The sequence below is a fragment of the Prionailurus viverrinus genome, chromosome C1, assembly GCF_022837055.1.
Source record: "Prionailurus viverrinus isolate Anna chromosome C1, UM_Priviv_1.0, whole genome shotgun sequence".
In the NCBI taxonomy this organism is placed as follows: Eukaryota; Metazoa; Chordata; class Mammalia; order Carnivora; family Felidae; genus Prionailurus; species Prionailurus viverrinus.
This window is the reverse complement of record NC_062568.1, coordinates 87,122,821-87,141,511: the sequence shown is the minus strand read 5'-3', so window position 1 is coordinate 87,141,511 and position 18,691 is coordinate 87,122,821. Positions and strand designations below refer to the sequence as shown.

Below are 18,691 nucleotides of genomic sequence, written 5' to 3'. Positions count from 1 at the left end.
TAAGTTCCTAAAAGTATAGAGAATTACAAAGAACTGGGGATATTGATGGGAGTGTTGTTTGTGATATTATCTGACAACGAATTTCAGTATTGCCTCTCTCTTTTGAGTTTTACGTTTTGTATTCCTCCATATGAGCCTATTGTTTTGTTTTAGGTGCCTGAGGGTAAACCCAAAGGGATTAGATGATGAAAGTAAAGACTACTTGTCCTTATATTTGCTTTTAGTCAGCTGCCCAAAAAGTGAAGTTCGAGCAAAATTCAAATTTTCCCTTCTAAACGCTAAAAGGGAAGAAACAAAAGCAATGGGTAAGTGATTTGGGATAAAGAAGTCTCTGAGTAACTAACTACATGTTAACTTACATACTTTTCCCTGGAAAGGATATTTTTTCCCCACTGAAATCTGCTTAACCTAAAACATGTAATGTGGCCATTTAATTTTAAATGCCAGTGTAGTTATGGTTGTTTTACTAAATCTTAGACTTCATAAGACATGTACAGTTTGTTAAAAATAATATTAAAATTTTACTTTTTCTTGTCCTAAAACAATATATACTTGTCACTTAGAAAAATTGTTGCTTTTAGGGCAAGGTGCCTGGTTCAATTTCTGGCAAATATAATCGGTGCTCAGGAAATATTTCTCCCTTGCTGTTTTTACCAGATAATAAAATCTGAGGAACAGTGTGAAAGGAGATTGAATGTTCTGATATTTTGTCACTAGAATTTTTTTAAGCGGTGGACTAAACACTGACCGAAAGGAAATCAGTTTTTCTTAGTCTCCAGATCTATTTAATTCATCTCAAGCTTCACATATATAGCCAACTGAAACCATGTGGTCTGGAGCTTCATAAAGAAGAGCATTGTAGGAAATATACAATGTGCATAGTAAGAAAATATATCTTGAACCGCCACATTAAATTTTAAGTGATTTCTAGAAGTGAATCACAGAATCAAGTAATGTCTTTACAAAAAAAAAAAAACTTTTAAAATACACTTTTAAAAATTATCTTTTGCCGAATTAATAACATAGTTTCACATATATTTTCATGGTGTCTGACATTTACGGTAGTGGAGTGTCTTAGTTTAGGTTGCTGTAACAAAGTGCTATAGATTGGCTGGCTTATGAAGGCTGAGTGTACAAGATCAAAGTACCAGCATGGCCAGGTTCTGGTGAAGGCCATCTTCTGGATTGTAGACTACTGATTTCTCTTGCTGCATCTTCACATGGCAGATTGAGCTAGGGAGCTTTGTGGAGTGTCTTTTATAAAGCACTAATCACATTCATAAGGGCTCCACCTTTATGAACTCCTCTAATTCCAGTCTCTCTTTTTTTTTTTTTTTAATTGTTTTAAATGTTTATTTTTGAGGAAGAGAGAGAGAACGTGAGCAGGGGAGGGGTAGGGAGAGAGGGAGACACAGAATCTGAAGCAGGCTCCAGCTCACAGACAGTGAGATCATGACCTGAGCTGAAGTCGAATGCTCAACAAACTGAGCCACCCAGGCGCCCCTCACTGACCTCTTAATACCATCACATTGGGGGATAGGATTTCAATGTAAGAATTTTGAGGAGATACAAACAAACATTCAGCCTGTAACATGGAGTCTTTCAATTAAATTTATTTTTGGTTTTTCACCTCCAGTTAATTCTTTGTATAACAGATTGTGAATACTTTCTGTAGAGGATCTTGTTTATTTTTTTAATATACAGTTCTCCAGTATGTTAGACATTTGAAAAATTTACCTCCGACATTATTAAGGCATTTACAGATTATACTAAATCCATCTTTTAGACTTTTATGAAAGTTGTTTTTAGGGATGAAGAGATTATGTCCAAAGATCTAGGGTGATAAGAGACTTTATTTAGCTTCTTTTTACCAGTTAATGGATTTTTCTCTGGTGGGGTAGATGCCCCAGGAAAGTTAAAGGATGCCATTGTGATTTAGAGCATCCATTTTTAAAGGGAGAAACAAGAAATGAGAGCTATGTTTTCTTATCAGGTTCTGAGGAGGAGGAGGAGTATGACTATGCCAATGTATTTTGATCCTTTTTCATCATTAAAGAGCCTGCATTGTTAGAGAGATCTCTTCCTTCTCCAAGAGATTTGATCTGCTTTTCTTCTGCTTAAAGATGGAGGAATCTGAAAGTGAGCTCACTGATAATGGCCAAAATCTGAGTAGTGCTGTGAACCAATCTGGTCCTACCTGATGTAAATCTTGTGACATTTTATGAACACACATATCTATAATTTTTATAATGAATGTATTGGCCAAGTTTTATTTTTGTACATTCATTTAACTGTGTTGTCATTAACATTCTTAGATGATTCTTTTGTTTAAACTTCTGTTCTGTTTTCCACCAGAAAGCCAAAGAGCATATCGATTTGTACAAGGGAAAGACTGGGGTTTTAAAAAATTCATTCGAAGGGATTTTTTGCTTGATGAAGCTAATGGTCTTTTACCAGATGACAAGCTTACATTATTTTGTGAGGTGGGTACGTTTTTTATTTCAAGGAACTCCAAAGTTATATTTAATGATAAAGCAAAAATATAAGCTAGAACAATATTGGCATACTTTCTTTTATTGCGAATACTTTTAAAATTCAGTAATCAGTATAATTGATAAGGTTTCATTTGTAGATGTTTTACCAGTAAGACTAGATTGTCTTCAATATAGTAAGTAGCCCATTCTGAAAAGAATCTGTCATGTCTACAGCTATAAATTATATATGGTAGTTATACTACCACATAGTAAGTACTTCTTCCTTCTAGAAAGACTATGGATGTGTATATCTTTATATGAAAATTTCTAAGTATCTTCTTCATTCTGAAATAGGTAATCACTATTTTTTGTCATATTCAGGTTGACCATATTAAACATGATTAGTAGCTTATCAGTTTGAATACAGACTGAAATATGTACATCCATACATAATGAAAGTGCCTGAAAAGATTGAGAAGCTTGATATTTATACATTTGGGTTCATTTAATTAAATAGATGTTGGCATTATAAGCAATAGCATCCCAAATTTTTAAGATATACCCATGTCTGTTGACAAACTTGTGAGATTTATTTATTTTCATAAAGTGTCATATTTTAACAGTTATGAACATAGCCCTGCCAATAATTTACAGTAATGATTTCTTTTAATTTGAGGCTGGAATTTGCTCTTGTCTGTACAAATTGTTGAGATTATTCCTTGGAGTGACTTCGAGGATTATATTATCTACCAATACAGTTTATAGAGAATATACATCAGTAACATAGTTTATCAAAATGTTTAAGGTAGTTGATAATTTTCATAGGAAAACTTAATTGAAAGGTTATGATCAAGTAAACTCAATGTTAGATATATGTTAATAAGTTATTTTAGATCAATGAATGTATTAGAAGCATGATAAGTTACTTAACTGCTATTAAGTTAGCTTTAATTTCTTTGTAGAAAATGTATAAAATTTCATGGCAGCATTATAAAGTAATTTTATGTTATTATGCTGTGTCAGAAAAATAATTGAAATGTGGCTCTAGAGACTACATAATGCAAATATAGTGCATCTTATTTTCACTTAGACAAGTTAAACGAACTGTAGGATAAATTTGTTATGAATATAATTATTTGGTTGGTAAAGCACATACCACAAGTGTCTTCAGCAGAATTTATCATTAAATAATTTGAAAAACAAATACTATAAAGCATTTGTTGCCAATAGACATATATTCAGAGTAGTATCTTAAACAAATACAGATTATATTATTTAAGAATTTTAGCATCCGTAATATAGACTCTTCAGAATTTTAGGAGTTATCTTAAATTCCAACATGTTAATTTTTTAAATTGTACAATCTTTTAATTTAAAGGACCTTAAAAAAAGCTATGCAATCCAATTTCAAAAATTTACTGCAGGTAAATCTTATGTAAATAAACTCTTTAAGAAAATATTCCTTTTTTTTAGAATTGAAATTATGTTTATAGATATTTTAAGTATATTATATCGGAACCTAGTCAACAAGAAATTCAGAATGAAGGCTGAAATTAAGATCTTTTTTCAATACATAACTTTTGAAGTATATTTTTTATCCACATGCTAGTAACTTCAAAAAACATAACCTTCCATGCCTTACATTTTAAGTTGGCATTGATCGTATTCAGTTTTGGAGACTGTAATAGGTATTTTTTTACTGATGTGGAGACTTATACCCTGGGCACTGTATTTAGCATCGGTGGGCAAAAAGTACTTTGCACGAACATTCCTCATGTGCTCCACCGTTTCTTCCATACCTCTCATTGATGCCCTTCCTTCTACAGCACCTCCAGCACTGCTTGCAGAAGAGGAGGAAGCATTGCACTGCCCTACCTAAAGAACTGCCTCCTCCCCCTCCCCTGCAAGTGGTGCTGTAGACAGGTAAGGCAGTTTGGTGCTACCCTTTTTCTGCAAGAAATAACCTCATCTTGCAAGTTCCATATTGTGAATCAAGTAGCCAGAGTAGATATTTCTAGTAGTGTAAACAGCTCTGCCCATACTCTCCCAAAGTGACGGAGAAGACAGGAATTGAGGAATAAGTATGAGAAATAGAAAACTTTAGTTCATTTTTTTTAAGTCCAACAGATTTTAAATAATCTCATATAGACCCATACCATCTCTTGATTGCAGAAAATTATACATGTACAGTTAGAATGTGTGTATAAATTGAGTTTTTCATAAAGTTAATTCATTTAGAAGGACACACCTTTTTTCTCATCCTGTTTTTTGTTGCCAAGATATCGTTTGTGTTTTAAAATACTTGTGATAATGGATGGAAGTTAGGTTTCATTCTTTAAAAAAGCCCTTTTATGGCAAAATGAAAAGTTGACAACCCTATTTCTGTCACCCAGATTTTTAAAAAGGATGCCTATCTATGACAGTCAAAAAGTCTAAGACCCACTATTTTAGTAGATGATGTGAAATTGGACTATTGAAAAGTTTCTCACTGTGAAGCCAGTGTGAGGAATGGTTAGGTAGTTGATTAGAGTGGCAAAATTTATACACTGTGAACTATTGTAAATTCCTAGTTTTAAAACTAGTTTGGAGAATTGAGATTTTTTTCAAACTAGAAATAATAGTCACCTCTATTCCACACTATCGGAGACCCAGATTTTCAGGGCAGTCATGTTTGATTAGAGTTTGCACATGTTTATCTTTAGTCTGAATTATATTCTCACAGTTTAGCTGAAACCAGATTTTAAAAAGAGCTTTCAAATGAGTGTTTCCTTTGCAGTATTTGTCAATTTTGAATATTATACCTTCGCATTTTTATTTTGAAAGAACAGCACTTAACTGTAGGAAAGAATCTCAGACTTTTTTCTGAATTTTTTACTCTAGGTTCCATGCAGTAAGAATGTTCATTACCTGTTTTTGAATATGTGCTAGGAAAAAAGCTAAAATTATACCAATTTCTTAATTATAGGCATCAAGAAAATAATCATTAGAATTTGTTCTGTATCAGTTTTTAATTAGGTCATTAAATTTGCCATATAAATAGTCCCTTGAATACCCCTTACAGTATGAAATGTTAATTCTTAGTTTAAATTTGTGGTACGCATAATAATGCTACGTAGATGTGTATGTCAGTAATATAACTTCTGAATTATGATTACATATGCAAAATAAAAATAAAACATCAGTGTCTATGCCTGATAAAAATGGCTGTAATTATTGATCATTTTATTTCTTCTGTCACTTTATTTTTGTAAGATTTTTACATTAAATATATTCTTTTGAGTTAGGATAATAGGCAATAAATAGAATTTAAGAAATCCTTTCCTAAATTAAATAGGTTGTAACATTTTTATAAATCCACTGCATATTTTATGCACATAATTGAACTGATCCACTTCCTTCTGTCTTACAAATTTTTAAGAGTAGTGCTTGATAGGAACAAAGAAATACTGTCTATGTGATAAAAAACTGATCTCTAACTAAACCTTCAATATCAACACCAACATTTTTAAAGTATCATTAAGTTATAGTGGATGGTGTAAAAGAGCAATCAGGTAAGGATTAGTGAAGCTTTTTTTCTTATGTGTAGTCATTTTAGAAACAGTTTCAATAATTAAAAACTTAATAGAATAGAGAACCTTTGTTACTGGATTTTATTTATTTGTTTACACAATATCTTGGTTCCTATATTTAGAAAATCATCTCACAAGATTGTTGTAATAGATCCTTTTTGAGCCATAACTGCATCAGAGTAGTACTACTGATTTTAAAATGTATCCAAAGAAATATTTGTGTAGTGCCAAGAATTAAAAAAAAAAAAAAAAAAAAAAAAGGAATCTGATAATTACATGTCTAGCCTTCCTTTGGTATTGAATGAAGTGTGATTGATTGACGCATTAGTTACCTTCTTTGATCTCCCTTTGACATCTTTTTATAAAATAAGTTGATTGGATTAGATGATTTCTATATGTATGATTCCAAATGGTTAATAATGCCAGTTGGAAAAAAACAAAGTGGTTAATAAAAATATCCTCAGAAAAATAGTTTTTCTTTAGAAGTATCCATTCATTCCCATTTGATACATCAGGGTGAAGGAGCACTTCTGAGATTTAATATTCTCTAAATAGTTTATTGGACTATTATTATGCTGTGTTATTAGCATGTTAGTAGTTTGGTCTAGTTTATCCATTTCCAATTTACATTTTCTATGTAGTTTACTTTATTGGTATGTGTCCTTATTTATGCCTATCATTATTTAATAAAAGCCTTATGAAATGTTTTTCAATTAATATAATTTGCTGCATAACAAATGACAACAAAACTTAGAAGCTTAAAACAGTAGATAACTAACATATAACAGTAATGGTTCATTTACTCTGAAATATTTGCATTACTAGTTGAGTAGTATTTTCTTGTTTATTAAATGTAACATTAAATTTCTAATATTAGTAGCATACTTTTTTAAAGTTTTATTTATTTAAGTAATGTCAACACCCAACATGGGACTCGAACTCACAGCCCTGAGATCAAGACTCATGTGCTCCTCTGACTGAGCCAGCCAGGGTCCCAGTACCATACGTTTTCTTAAAAGTGATGCACAAGACTTCACCAGTAGTGTTTTAGGATTTTATTCAGTGTATAGTCTTTTCTAATGAGAGAAAATTTAATCTATGTTATATTGAAATCTTTATAAAACCAGTGTTTTCATCATACTAATTTTATTATTTCATAGATAAATAAAAGGTCTGCAAATAGAACTAAATTGTATTTGTACTGTTGATTATTATAAAAGATTTACATGAATTTTAATAAGTGCGATTGCTTTTGTGGGAATTCTTGTACTTTACAATTTAAATTAATATTACTAAATATTTAAATCAATTTTACTGGAGTCGAAACATGTAGGAACTACACTTAAAATACTTCCCAAATTGAATATCATAGACTATAGTTTTATAACCTTTTTTAGTACTATAAAAAGTCCTTGTGAGTGTGATGCCATGTTTATTACATATGTAATAGACTTTAAATGTTGATAGGTCTGTGGTGTAAGTGAGAAAATAAAAATTAAAGAAATTTCTTGCTTCACCTCACAAAAATGTCTCCTGCTTGTTTCAATTTGATATCATTTTATGACTTTTATTTTGCTGAGGAGTTTTTTTAATTACTTTAATAACCAAGCATTCTAACCAATCGGTAAGCCATTTATTTACATAAAATGTTACTTGAAAATGATCAAATTTGTTTCTGTTTTTTTTCTATGTTCTTTAAATTATATCCTTAAATTTAATTCCCAAGAATTAGTGTTTTTAATCAGTATTTTGAATTATCCCAATAATTCTAATGATAAGAAATTTAAGTATAGACTTACTAATTACTGATACTAATTTATAAAAGTGTTTTTCTTGCTGTCCATTTTTTATTAGGTGAGTGTGGTCCAAGATTCAGTAAATATATCAGGACATACTAATACAAATACTTTGAAGGTGCCTGAATGTCGACTAGCAGAAGATTTAGGTAATCTCTGGGAAAACACAAGATTTACAGATTGCAGTTTTTTTGTGAGAGGACAAGAATTTAAGGCTCATAAATCTGTACTTGCAGGTACTTACAACTTTTGGGTAATATTGTACATTTCTTCCATAAATCTGTACATTAAATAATGATGCTTAATGTTGTTACAGCTCGATCCCCAGTTTTTAATGCAATGTTTGAACATGAAATGGAAGAAAGCAAAAAGGTAAACATCATTTAAAGGCTAATATTTAATTTGTACAAATGTAGAATAGTGGAATGTATATTTTGAAAGTAATTGTGCATGATCTTATTGTTACACTAAAATTTCAGAAATAGAAGTAGAAAGGGAAAAAGTATGTTCTGTAGTAGAACAATAGATATAGCCTAATGTGGGTGAATATTCCAAATAATAACTATTTTGATGTCCATCTAGTGGCAAAATAAATGAGTAGTTTTTATCCAAAAGGGTGGTTCTGGTCCATAGCTATTTGAGATCTCTCTACTTAAGGTGTTTATTCCTCTTTTCTAAATTATACATTGATTTTGGAATTTTTTTTTTCTAGAACAAAAATAATGCCACTAAAATAAGAAAGATTTAAAAAAAAAAAAGACAAATCACAGTAGTGTTATTATATATTTAATCAGTATGTTACCTCTTTGGTTTTCCCAAATGTTTCTCTGTCACCTGTCATCTTGAAATGTAGTCAGATTAAAGATCAGAGATTGATTCTTTGCTGGTTGCATTACATGTGAGCCTTCATGCTCTAACGGGACCACTCCAAAGTTTATTTATGTGGCTCAACTTCATTCTTTCTGTAGAACTAAAGGCTGAAATACATAGCTGCTTTCTTTCCTTTGATTGTTGGTCAACCAGGTACTATGATTAGCCTTCTGACCACTTTCACATAAGGAGACGTGAATAATTGCAAATGTTATTGTCAGCAGAGGGTCAGAAAAATTTGGTATTGTTTAGTGTTAGATATTTAGCTTCATTGATCCCATGAGAGAAACCAAATACAAAGATGTAGGAATAAAAAAGGAATTACTACTCTTTGGACTGGAGTGTGTTTCAAGCAAAGAGGGAATGCCAGTGTATAGATAGTATGACATGCCATTTTTGCCAAAGGGAGAGTTCCGAGGTAGTGGGCTCTGGAAGTATCTCAAATACCTGACCCTACTTTTGCTGAAACCCACTGGTTACAGAGTCTTAGGCATTGTACTACGACCTCAGAATTCAACAAAGAAAAAGTTAATAGGTATCTTCTTCTAAGATACAGGTTAGAAATTGAACATACGTATTTTGTTTGGCCTAAAGACCTTAATTTGGTTTTCTTTTTGTTGGTTTGTTGTTTTACCCTTTTTAATTGAGATATTGAGGTTTTTTTTTTTTTCAACTTTTTTTTATTTATTTTTGGGACAGAGAGAGACAGAGCATGAACGGGGGAGGGGCAGAGAGAGAGGGAGACACAGAATCGGAAACAGGCTCCAGGCTCTGAGCCATCAGCCCAGAGCCTGACGCGGGGCTCGAACTCACGGACCGCGAGATCGTGACCTGGCTGAAGTCGGACGCTTAACCGACTGCGCCACCCAGGCGCCCCAAGAGATATTGAGGTTTTATATACCCACGTGGTAGTGCTTGACTCGGTATACTTCTCCTATTAACCTGCTTGCTTCACTTTGCCTGCTTAGGTTACTGAAGATTTACTTACCTCCATTTTAAAATAGAGTATTTGAGTGCAAATTTAGTTAAATTATTGTCAAAGTTTCTCTTAGGTTCATTTGTGTGTGTGTGTTGTTTGAGTATAACTTTTGTGTTTTTTTCAATATCAGAATCGAGTGGAAATAAATGATGTAGACCCTGAGGTTTTTAAAGAAATGATGAGATTCATTTACACAGGGAAAGCACCAAACCTTGATAAAATGGCTGACAACTTGTTGGCAGCTGCAGACAAAGTAAGTAGGTCTAAAGCACTGAAAACTGTACTCAAGCTTGATGTATCTAGAAAGTTATCGTCAAATGAAAATCCTAAGTAACTTGAAATGCTGAGGAATTAATTTATACTGTTTGTAGATGGCTCTTGAGTGTATTATGAAATAGCATGCAATGAGATGATATGGAAATGAGATTTTTTTTAATCAATAAGGCATATAAATATCTTGAGCCAGTTAGAATATATGAATAAAATAAAATAATGAAATAAAAAAGGAAAAAAGTATTGGATTTTTTCCTAACTTAATTGCCTGTATTCAGAGATATATATTTTTTAACATGATAGCATAGAAAGAGAAAAAATAATGCTAATTTTATAATATTCTTTTGTAATGGTTATTTCTTAAAGTTTCAGAAGCAATGCAAAAATACCAGAAAATCTCAAAGCCAGTAGTTTTCAATCCTGAAAGCACATTGGGAGGTTTTCTTGAACGTTTTCATGTTTATGCTTCTGTCCATATAAATAAGTTTATGAGTATGCCTGTCTATGCACATATGTACATGTCTTTATGTACACATACACATATACCACATAGAGGGTAGGGAAGAGAGTACGATATTGTACTTGTTTTGCAAAATATTACCATTGGAACCATTACCAATCCAAGAGTATATGGAATCTATTCTTTCTCTTTCCTCCACTCCCAAGTTGTTTAAATTCCAGTTAGTTAACATACAGTGTAATACTAGTTTCAGGTGTACAATATAGTGATTCACCCATTCCACACACAAGTGTTCATCACAAGTGCACTCCTTAATCCCCATCACCTGTTTAAACCATTTCCCCACCCACTTCTCTTCTAGTAACCATCAATTTGTTCTCTGTAGTTTAGACCCTGTGTTCTTGGTTTACCTCTCTCTCACTTTTTTCCCCCCTGTACTCATTTGTTTCTTAAATTGCACATATGAATGAAATCATATGGTATTTGTCTGAAATCATATGGTATTTGTCTTCCTGTGACTGATTTATTTCTGTTAGTATAATACTCTCTAGTGTCATCCATGTTGTTGCAAATGGCAAGATTTCATTCCTTTTTATAGCCCAGTAATATTCCATTGTATATCTATACCACAACTTCTTTATCCATTTATCAGTTGATGGACACTTGGGCTGTTTTCATAATTTGGCTATTGTAGATAATGCTGCTATAAACATGGGGGTGCATATTTTCCTTTGAATTAGTATTTTAGTATTCTTTGGGTAAATATCTAGTAGGGCAATTGCTGAATCATAGGATAGTTCTATTTTTAATTTTTTCAAGAACCTTCATACTGTTTTCCAGAATGGCTGCACCAGTTTGCATTCCCACCAACAGTGCAAGAGGTTCTCCTTTCTGAACATCCTCACCAACACCTATTGTTTCCTATGTTTTTGATTTTAAGCCATTCTGACAGCTGTGAGGTGATATCTCATTGTAGTTTTGATTTGTATTTCCCTGGTGATGAGTGATGTTGAACATCTTTTCATGTGTCTGTTGGCCATCTGATGTCTTTGGAAAAATGTCTACTCATGTCTTATGCCCATGTTTTACTTGGATTATTCTTTTTGGGGGGTATTTTGTAGGTTCTTTATATATTTGAAATATTAACCCCTTACTGGATATATCATTTGCAGATATCTTCTCCCATTCCATGGGTTGCCTTTAGTTTTGTTGATTGTTTCATTTGTTGTTCAGAAGCTTTTTGTTCTGATGAAGTCCCAAAAGTTTATCTTTGCTTTTGTTTCCCTAGCCCATGCAAGAAAGAAGTTGCTGCAGCCAGTGTCAAAGAGGTTACTCCCTGTGTTCTCCTCTAGGATTTTTATTGTTTCAGGTCTCACATTGAGGTCTTTAATCCATTTTGAATTTATTTTTGTGCATGGGGTAAGAAAGTGGTCCAGTTTCATTCTTTTGCATGCTGCTGTACAGTTGCTCAGCATCATTTGTTGAAGAGACTATCTTTTTTCTATTGGATATTCTTTACTGCTGTGTTGAAGATTAATTGACCATATAGTTTTGTGCTCATTTCTGGGTTTTCTACTCTGTTTCATTAATCTGTGTGTCTCTTTTTATGCCACTACCATACTGTTTTGATTATTATAGCTTCGTAATATAATTTGAAATCTGGAATTGGGATATGTCCAGCTTTTTCTTTCTTTTTTTTGTAAAGAGAGAATGAGCATGTGAGCGTGTAAGCAGGCGATATCCAGGAGGTGGGGAGAGAGAGAGAAAGAGAGAGAGAATGAATCCCAAGCAGGCTTCATGCTCTGCACAGAGCCTGATGCGGGGTTCAATCCCATGACTGTGAGAACATAACCTGAGTTAAAATGAAGAGTCGGACACTTAACCAACTGAGCCACTCAGGTGCCCCTAGTTTTGCTTTTCTATTTCAAAGTGGCTTTGGCTATTTGTGGTCTCTTGTGGTTCCATATAAATTTTAGGATTCTTCTATTGCTGGGAAAAGTACTGTTGGTGTTTTGATAGGGATTGCATTAAATGTGTAGATTGCTTTGAGTAGTATTGACATTTTAGCAATATGCTTCCAATCCATGAGCATGGAATGTCTTTGTGTCATTTCTTTGTGTCATCAGTGTTTTATGGTTTGCAGAGTACTTTCACTTCTGGTTAGGTTTATTCCTGAGTATCTTTTCATTTTTGGTAGAGTTGTAAGTGGCATTGATTCCTTGATTTCTTTTTCTGCTGCTTCATTATTGGTGTATAGAAATGCAACACATAACTATACACTGATTTTATATCCTGCAACTTTACTGAATTCATGTATCAGTTCTAGTGGTTTCTTTGTGGAGCCTTCAGATTTCTATATAGAGTATCATGTCATCTGCATATAGTGAAAGTTTTACTTTTTCCTTGCTGATTTGGATGCCTTTTGTTTCTTTTTGTTGTCTGATTGCTGTGGCCAGAACTTGCAGTACTATGTTGAATAAAAGCGGTGAGAGTGGACATCCTTGTCTTGTTCCTGACCTTAAGGGAAAGGCTCTCAGTTTTTCCACATTGAGGATGATTCTAGCTGTGGGTTTTCATATATGGCCTTTATTATGTTCAGGTATGTTCCCTCTAAACCTACCTTGTTGAGGGTTTTTATCATCAGTGGGTGTTGTACTTTGTCAAATGCTTTTTCTGTAGCTATTGAAATGATTGTATGGTTCTTATCCTTTCTTTTAATAATATGGTATATCACCTTGATTGATTTGTGAATATTGAACCACTCTTGAAACCCAGGAATAAATCTTACTTTGTTGTGGTAAATGATTTTTTTAATGTATTGTTGGATTCTGTTTGTTAGTATTTTATTGAGATTTTTTGCATCCATGTTCATCGGGCATATTGGCCTTCAGTTCTCTTTTTTAATGAAGAATTTATCTGGTTTTGATATCAGGGTAATTCATTCATCAGAATGAATTTGGAAGTTTCCCTTTTCTATTTTTTGGAATAGTTTGAGAAGAATAGGCACTAACTCTTCTTTAAATGATTGGTAAAATTCATATGTGAAGCCATCTGGTCCTGGACTTCTGTTTATTGGGAGGTTTTTGATTACTGATTTAATTTCTTTGCTGGTAGTCAGTCTGTTCAGGTTTTCTGTTTCTTCCTGTTTCAGCTTTGGCAGTTTATGTGTTTCTAGGAATTTATCCATTTCTTCCAGGTTGTCCAATTTGTTGACATATGGTTTTTGATAATATTTTTTTATACTTGTGTTTCTGTGGTGTTATTATTTCTCTTCTCTCATTTATGATTTTATTTTGAAGTCCTTTCTCTTTTCTTCTTGGTAAGTCTGGCTAGAGGTTTATAGATTCTGTTAATGTTTCCAAAGAACCAGCTCCTGGTTTCATTGACCTGTTCTATTATTTTTTGTTTGTTTTGTTTTGTTTTGTTTTAGTTTCTGTATTATTTATTTCTGCTGTAATCTTTATTATTTCCCTCCTTCTGCTGGATTTAGGCTTCATTTGTTGTTCTGTTAATGACTCCTTTAGGTGTAGTGTTAGGTTGTATATTTCAGATTTTGCTTGCCTGTTAAGGTAAGCCTGTATTGCTATATATGTCCCTCTTAGGACCACTTTTTCTGCATCCCAAATGTTTTAGACCCTGGTGTTTTCATTTTCATTTGTTTCCATGAACTTTTTGTAGTTCTTCTTTGATTTCCTGTTTGACTCATTCATTGTTTAGTAGCATGTTTAACCTCCATGTTATTTGTGGTCTTTCCAAATTTTTTCTTGTGGTTCACTTCTAGTTTCATACCATTGTGATCAGAAAAGATGGATGGTATGATTCCAGCCTTTTTGTATTTGTTAAGACCTAATTTGTGGCCTAATCTGTAATCTATTCTGGAGAATTTCCCAAGTGCATTTGAAAAGAATGTGTATTCTGCTGTTTTGGGATGGAATGTTCTGAATATATTTGTTAAGTCCATCAGGTCCAGTGTGTCATTCAAAGCCATTGTCTCCTTGTTGATTTTCTGTTTAGATGATCTGTCCATTGGTGTGTGGGGTATTAAAGTTCCCTACTATTATTGTATTCTTATCAATTAGTTCTTGTATGTTTGCTATTGACATTTATGTATTTGGGTGCTTAAATATTTACAATTGTTATATCTTCTTGTTGGATTGTCCCCTTTATTATGATATAATACCCTTCTTTGTCTCTTGTTACAGTCTTTGTTTTAAAGTGTAGTTTGTCCGATATAAGTATTGCTACTCCAGCTTTTTTTTGACATCTGTTTGCATGGTAATGTTTTTCCATACCCTCACTTACTTTTTTTTTTTAAGTTTATTTATTTATTTTTGAGAGAGAGAGAGAGGGAAAAGCAGAGAGAGGGAGAGAGAGAATCCCAAGCAGGCTGCATGCTCTGTATGGAGCCTGACGTGAGGCTCAATCCCATGACCAGGAGATCATGACCTGATCTGAAATCGAGAGTCGGATGCTTAGCTGATTGAACCATTCAAGTCCCCCACCATCCCCTCACTTTCTATCTGCAGATGTCTTTAGTTCTAAAATGAGTCTGTTGTAGGCAGCATATAGATAGGTCTTATTTTTTATCTATTCTGACCTCCTATGTCTTTTGATTGGAGCTTTTAGTCCATTTACATTCAGAGTAATTACTGATGGATATATATTTACAGCCATATTATTACTTGTTTTGCTATTGTTTCTGGAGATTTTCTATGATCCTTTCTTGTCTTTGTCACTTTTGGCCTCTCCTTTGCACTCAAAGTATATCCTTTAATATTTCTTGCAAGAACTGGTTTAGTAGTCACAAACTCTTTAGTTTTTGCTTGTCCATGAAACTCTTTCTCTTTCCTTCTATTCTGAATTGTATCCTGCTGGATGGAGTATTCTTGGGTGCAGATTTTTCCCACTCAGCACTTTGAATATGTCGTGCCACTGTCTTCTGGCCTGCCATGTTTCTGTTGAGAAATCTCTAACTACCATTATGGGTCTTACCTTGTAAGTAAAGATGTCTTCTGTCTTGCTGTTTCTAAGATTTTTTCTTTATCACTATACTGTGCAACTTAATTACAGTATGTCTTGGTGTGGGCCTGCTTTTGCTGATTTTGATGGGAGCTCTCTGCCTTCTAGATCTGTATGTCTCTTTCCTTCCCCCAGATTAGGGAAGTTTTAGGCTATTACTTCCTCAAATTTTCTGACACCTTTTACTCTGTCATCTTCTAGGATTCCTATGATACAAATACTACATTTCATGGAGTCACTGAGTTCTCTAACTCGATTCTCAGGTTGCATAATTCTTTTTCTTTTGTTCAGTTTTCATTATTTTCTATTTTGTCTTCTAAGTCACTAATTCATTTCTCTGCTTCTTCCAGTTTGCTGTTCATTGTATCAAGCCTGTTTCTAATCTCATTTATTGTATTCTTCATCTCTGATTGATTCTTTTTTAACTCTTTTATCTCTGTGGTAAGAGTCTCACTAACTTTTTCCATTCTTTTCTCAAGCCCAGTGGGTATCTTGTGTTCATTACTTTAATTCTCCATCAGGCATGTTACTTATATCTGTTTCACTTAGACCTCTGGCTGTGACTTCATCTTGTTCTTGAATAATTTCCTTGTCTTCTCATTTTGTCTATGTCTGCCTGCTTCTGTGTGTTAGAAAGGCGATTTATGTCTCCTGTTTCTGAAAGTAATGGCCTAAGTCATGTTCCCAGGGCCTGATGCTTCAGAGAGTCCTTCAGATATGTGCTGTGTGAGCTCTCCTATTGTGTTTTGTTTGCTCTATCCTTCAGGCTGATTGTCTACAGATGCTCTCCTTGCCTGCTGTAGGCAGTGTTTGGTACCTGGCCTCATTGTGGAAAGTTTTACCTAGATGTGCTCTGATCTGCTTGTGAAATGAGACCTGATACAACTTTATCCAGAACTGAGGCCCTGCAGAACTCATGGTTAGATATAGTATGGGCTGGGCGTTGTTCAGGTCTCTCTGTGCTGGGACTGAGGGAAGCTTGACTGAGAAGGGCAGTTCTGCCTGAACGCAGGGGAGTGGAGCTTGGTGTAAGCAAGTTCAGCAGCCAGTGCCATCCTGTGCTGTTTCCTGCATGTGGCTCTGTGTTTATGCTGAGGGGTTGGGGAAGTAACTGGTGCTGGCCAGCTCCTTTGTTCTGGGAGAAGTGTCTCCATGAATGCTGCCTCTCAAGAATGTCCTCCTAGAGGAGCAAATAATCTCCCCCTGTTTGTCCCAGATTTTCTTCAGATTGCTGTTTCATTCTGTCTGTTCCTGGCTTGTTTGTCTGCTTTCCTTCCAGGAGCAGAGCAAGCCCACTTACTGACCTTTAAATCTCTAGGCTTTAATCTCCACGTGTTGCAAGAACTCATGAAATTCAGCTTTTCTCGTTTTGCAAACCAATATTTTTGGGGAAACATTCTCCTTTATATCCCCCTGTATGCTTCTTTCTCTCTGGCCCTTCTCCATGACCATGGCTCCTCCCCTCCACAGCACCCATGATACATTTCTCCCCTAAACCACGTCTCCACACTTCTTACCTTCTTCAACATCGCCTCTTCTCTCCCTTTAGTTGTTAGTTTTGTCCATCTTCTGGTTTATTTCTGGCGTATTTTGGATGATTTGGTAGTTATCTAGTTGTGTTCATGGGACAAGAGGAGCCTAGGGTCTACTTACTCTGCCACTTTCTTCTTGAGCTGGAATCTATTATTTCTCTCTTTCTTTTTTTAATATTTATTTATTTAGAGAGAGTGTGAGTCGGGGAGAAGGAGAGAGAAAATCCTAAGCAGGTTCCATGTGTTAGCGCAGAGCCCAATGTGGGGCTTGATCATGAACTGTGAGATCATGACCTGAGCCGAAATCAATAGTTAGACGCTTAACCCAGCTGAGCCACCCAGGCAGCTCTGGAATCTATTATTTCTTACAACTGCACATGAATCTATAACTGTCTTAATAAAAATTTAAATTAAAAAAATGACATTGTAGTAGTATCAAAAATATTAAACATATAGGCATAAATCTGAGAAGATCTTCAAGACTATACCAATAATTACAATATATTGATAAGTGAAATTCAGGTACTACTTAAATAAATGGAAAGAGAAATTTTGTTCATGGATTAGAACTCTCAATATTGTTAAAATTTCAGTTCTTAAAATTCATTAGTAGAACCAACATGTCTCTTGTAGGTTTTGTGTGCGGTTTTTTGACAAATGAATTTTAAATTTATGTGCAAGTGGGAGGACCTAGAGAAATCTGATAACTTTGAGAAAAGAAGGTCAAAATAGAGGACTCACACTGCGTGATGACAAGACTTACTATAAAGCTTCAGAATTTAAGACCATGTTGTATTGGTGACAAGATAGACAACTCATTTGAACAGAATGGAGAGTATAGAAATAGGCTCTCACATATCTGGATATCTAATTTTTTTTTTTAACGTTTTATTTATTTTTGAGACAGAGAGAGAGCATGAATGGGGGAGGGGCAGAAAGAGAGGGAGACACAGAATCGGAAGCAGCCTCCAGGCTCTGAGCCATCAGCCCAGAGCCCGACATGGGGCTCGAACTCACGGACCGCGAGATCGTGACCTGAGCCGAAGTCGGACGCCCAACCGACTGAGCCACCCAGGTGCACCTGGATATCTAATTTTTGATGAAAGTGCAAAGACGATTCAGTGAAGAAGGGATAGTCTTTTCAGCAAGTGGTGCTGGAACAGTTGGATACCTATATTCCTGAAAAAAATGAACTTTTTATGTGAACTTCACGCCAAGTACAAAAAGTCATGCAAAATTGATTTTAAACCTAAAATCTAAAACTTCTAAGAGAAAACATAGGAGAAAGTCTTTGTAATCTTGTGTTAGGCAAAGAATTCTTAGCTATAAAACCAAAAAACAATACATAAAAGAAAAATAGACAAATTAGACTTAAATAAAATTTTAAAACTTCCTCAGAAAACACAGAATAAAAAAGACTAGCCGCAAACTAGGAGAAAATTCTTTGCAAAGCATATATCTGATGAGCACCTTATATTCAGAATATATCTGCTAACAGACTTTTGTATATAAACTATATAAAGAACTCTCAAAACTCAGCTATAAGAAAACAATGTTATTTCTAAAAATAGAGAAAATATTTGAACAAACACTTCCTGAACTAATGTCAGTTAACAACATCAAAAGATGCTCATCACCATTAGTTACTAGGGGAATGTAAATTAAAACCATGAGATATTTCTACAAATGTATTGTAATAGATAAAATTACAAAGACCAT

At 34.1% G+C, this 18,691-nt stretch overlaps 1 protein-coding gene across 4 annotated transcripts in view; it reads left to right on the top strand.

Moving 5' to 3' along the window:
- SPOPL (speckle type BTB/POZ protein like) overlaps positions 1-18,691 on the top strand; it is an 82,280-nt gene that overhangs the window by 56,979 nt on the left and 6,610 nt on the right. For all 4 annotated transcript variants that reach the window (XM_047871989.1, XM_047871988.1, XM_047871987.1 and 1 more), the window contains exons 4-8: positions 154-305; positions 2,356-2,483; positions 7,898-8,075; positions 8,156-8,211; positions 9,819-9,941. In XM_047871989.1, the coding sequence (XP_047727945.1) occupies positions 154-305; positions 2,356-2,483; positions 7,898-8,075; positions 8,156-8,211; positions 9,819-9,941 (637 nt within the window). The remainder of the gene's footprint in view (positions 1-153; positions 306-2,355; positions 2,484-7,897; positions 8,076-8,155; positions 8,212-9,818; positions 9,942-18,691) is intronic.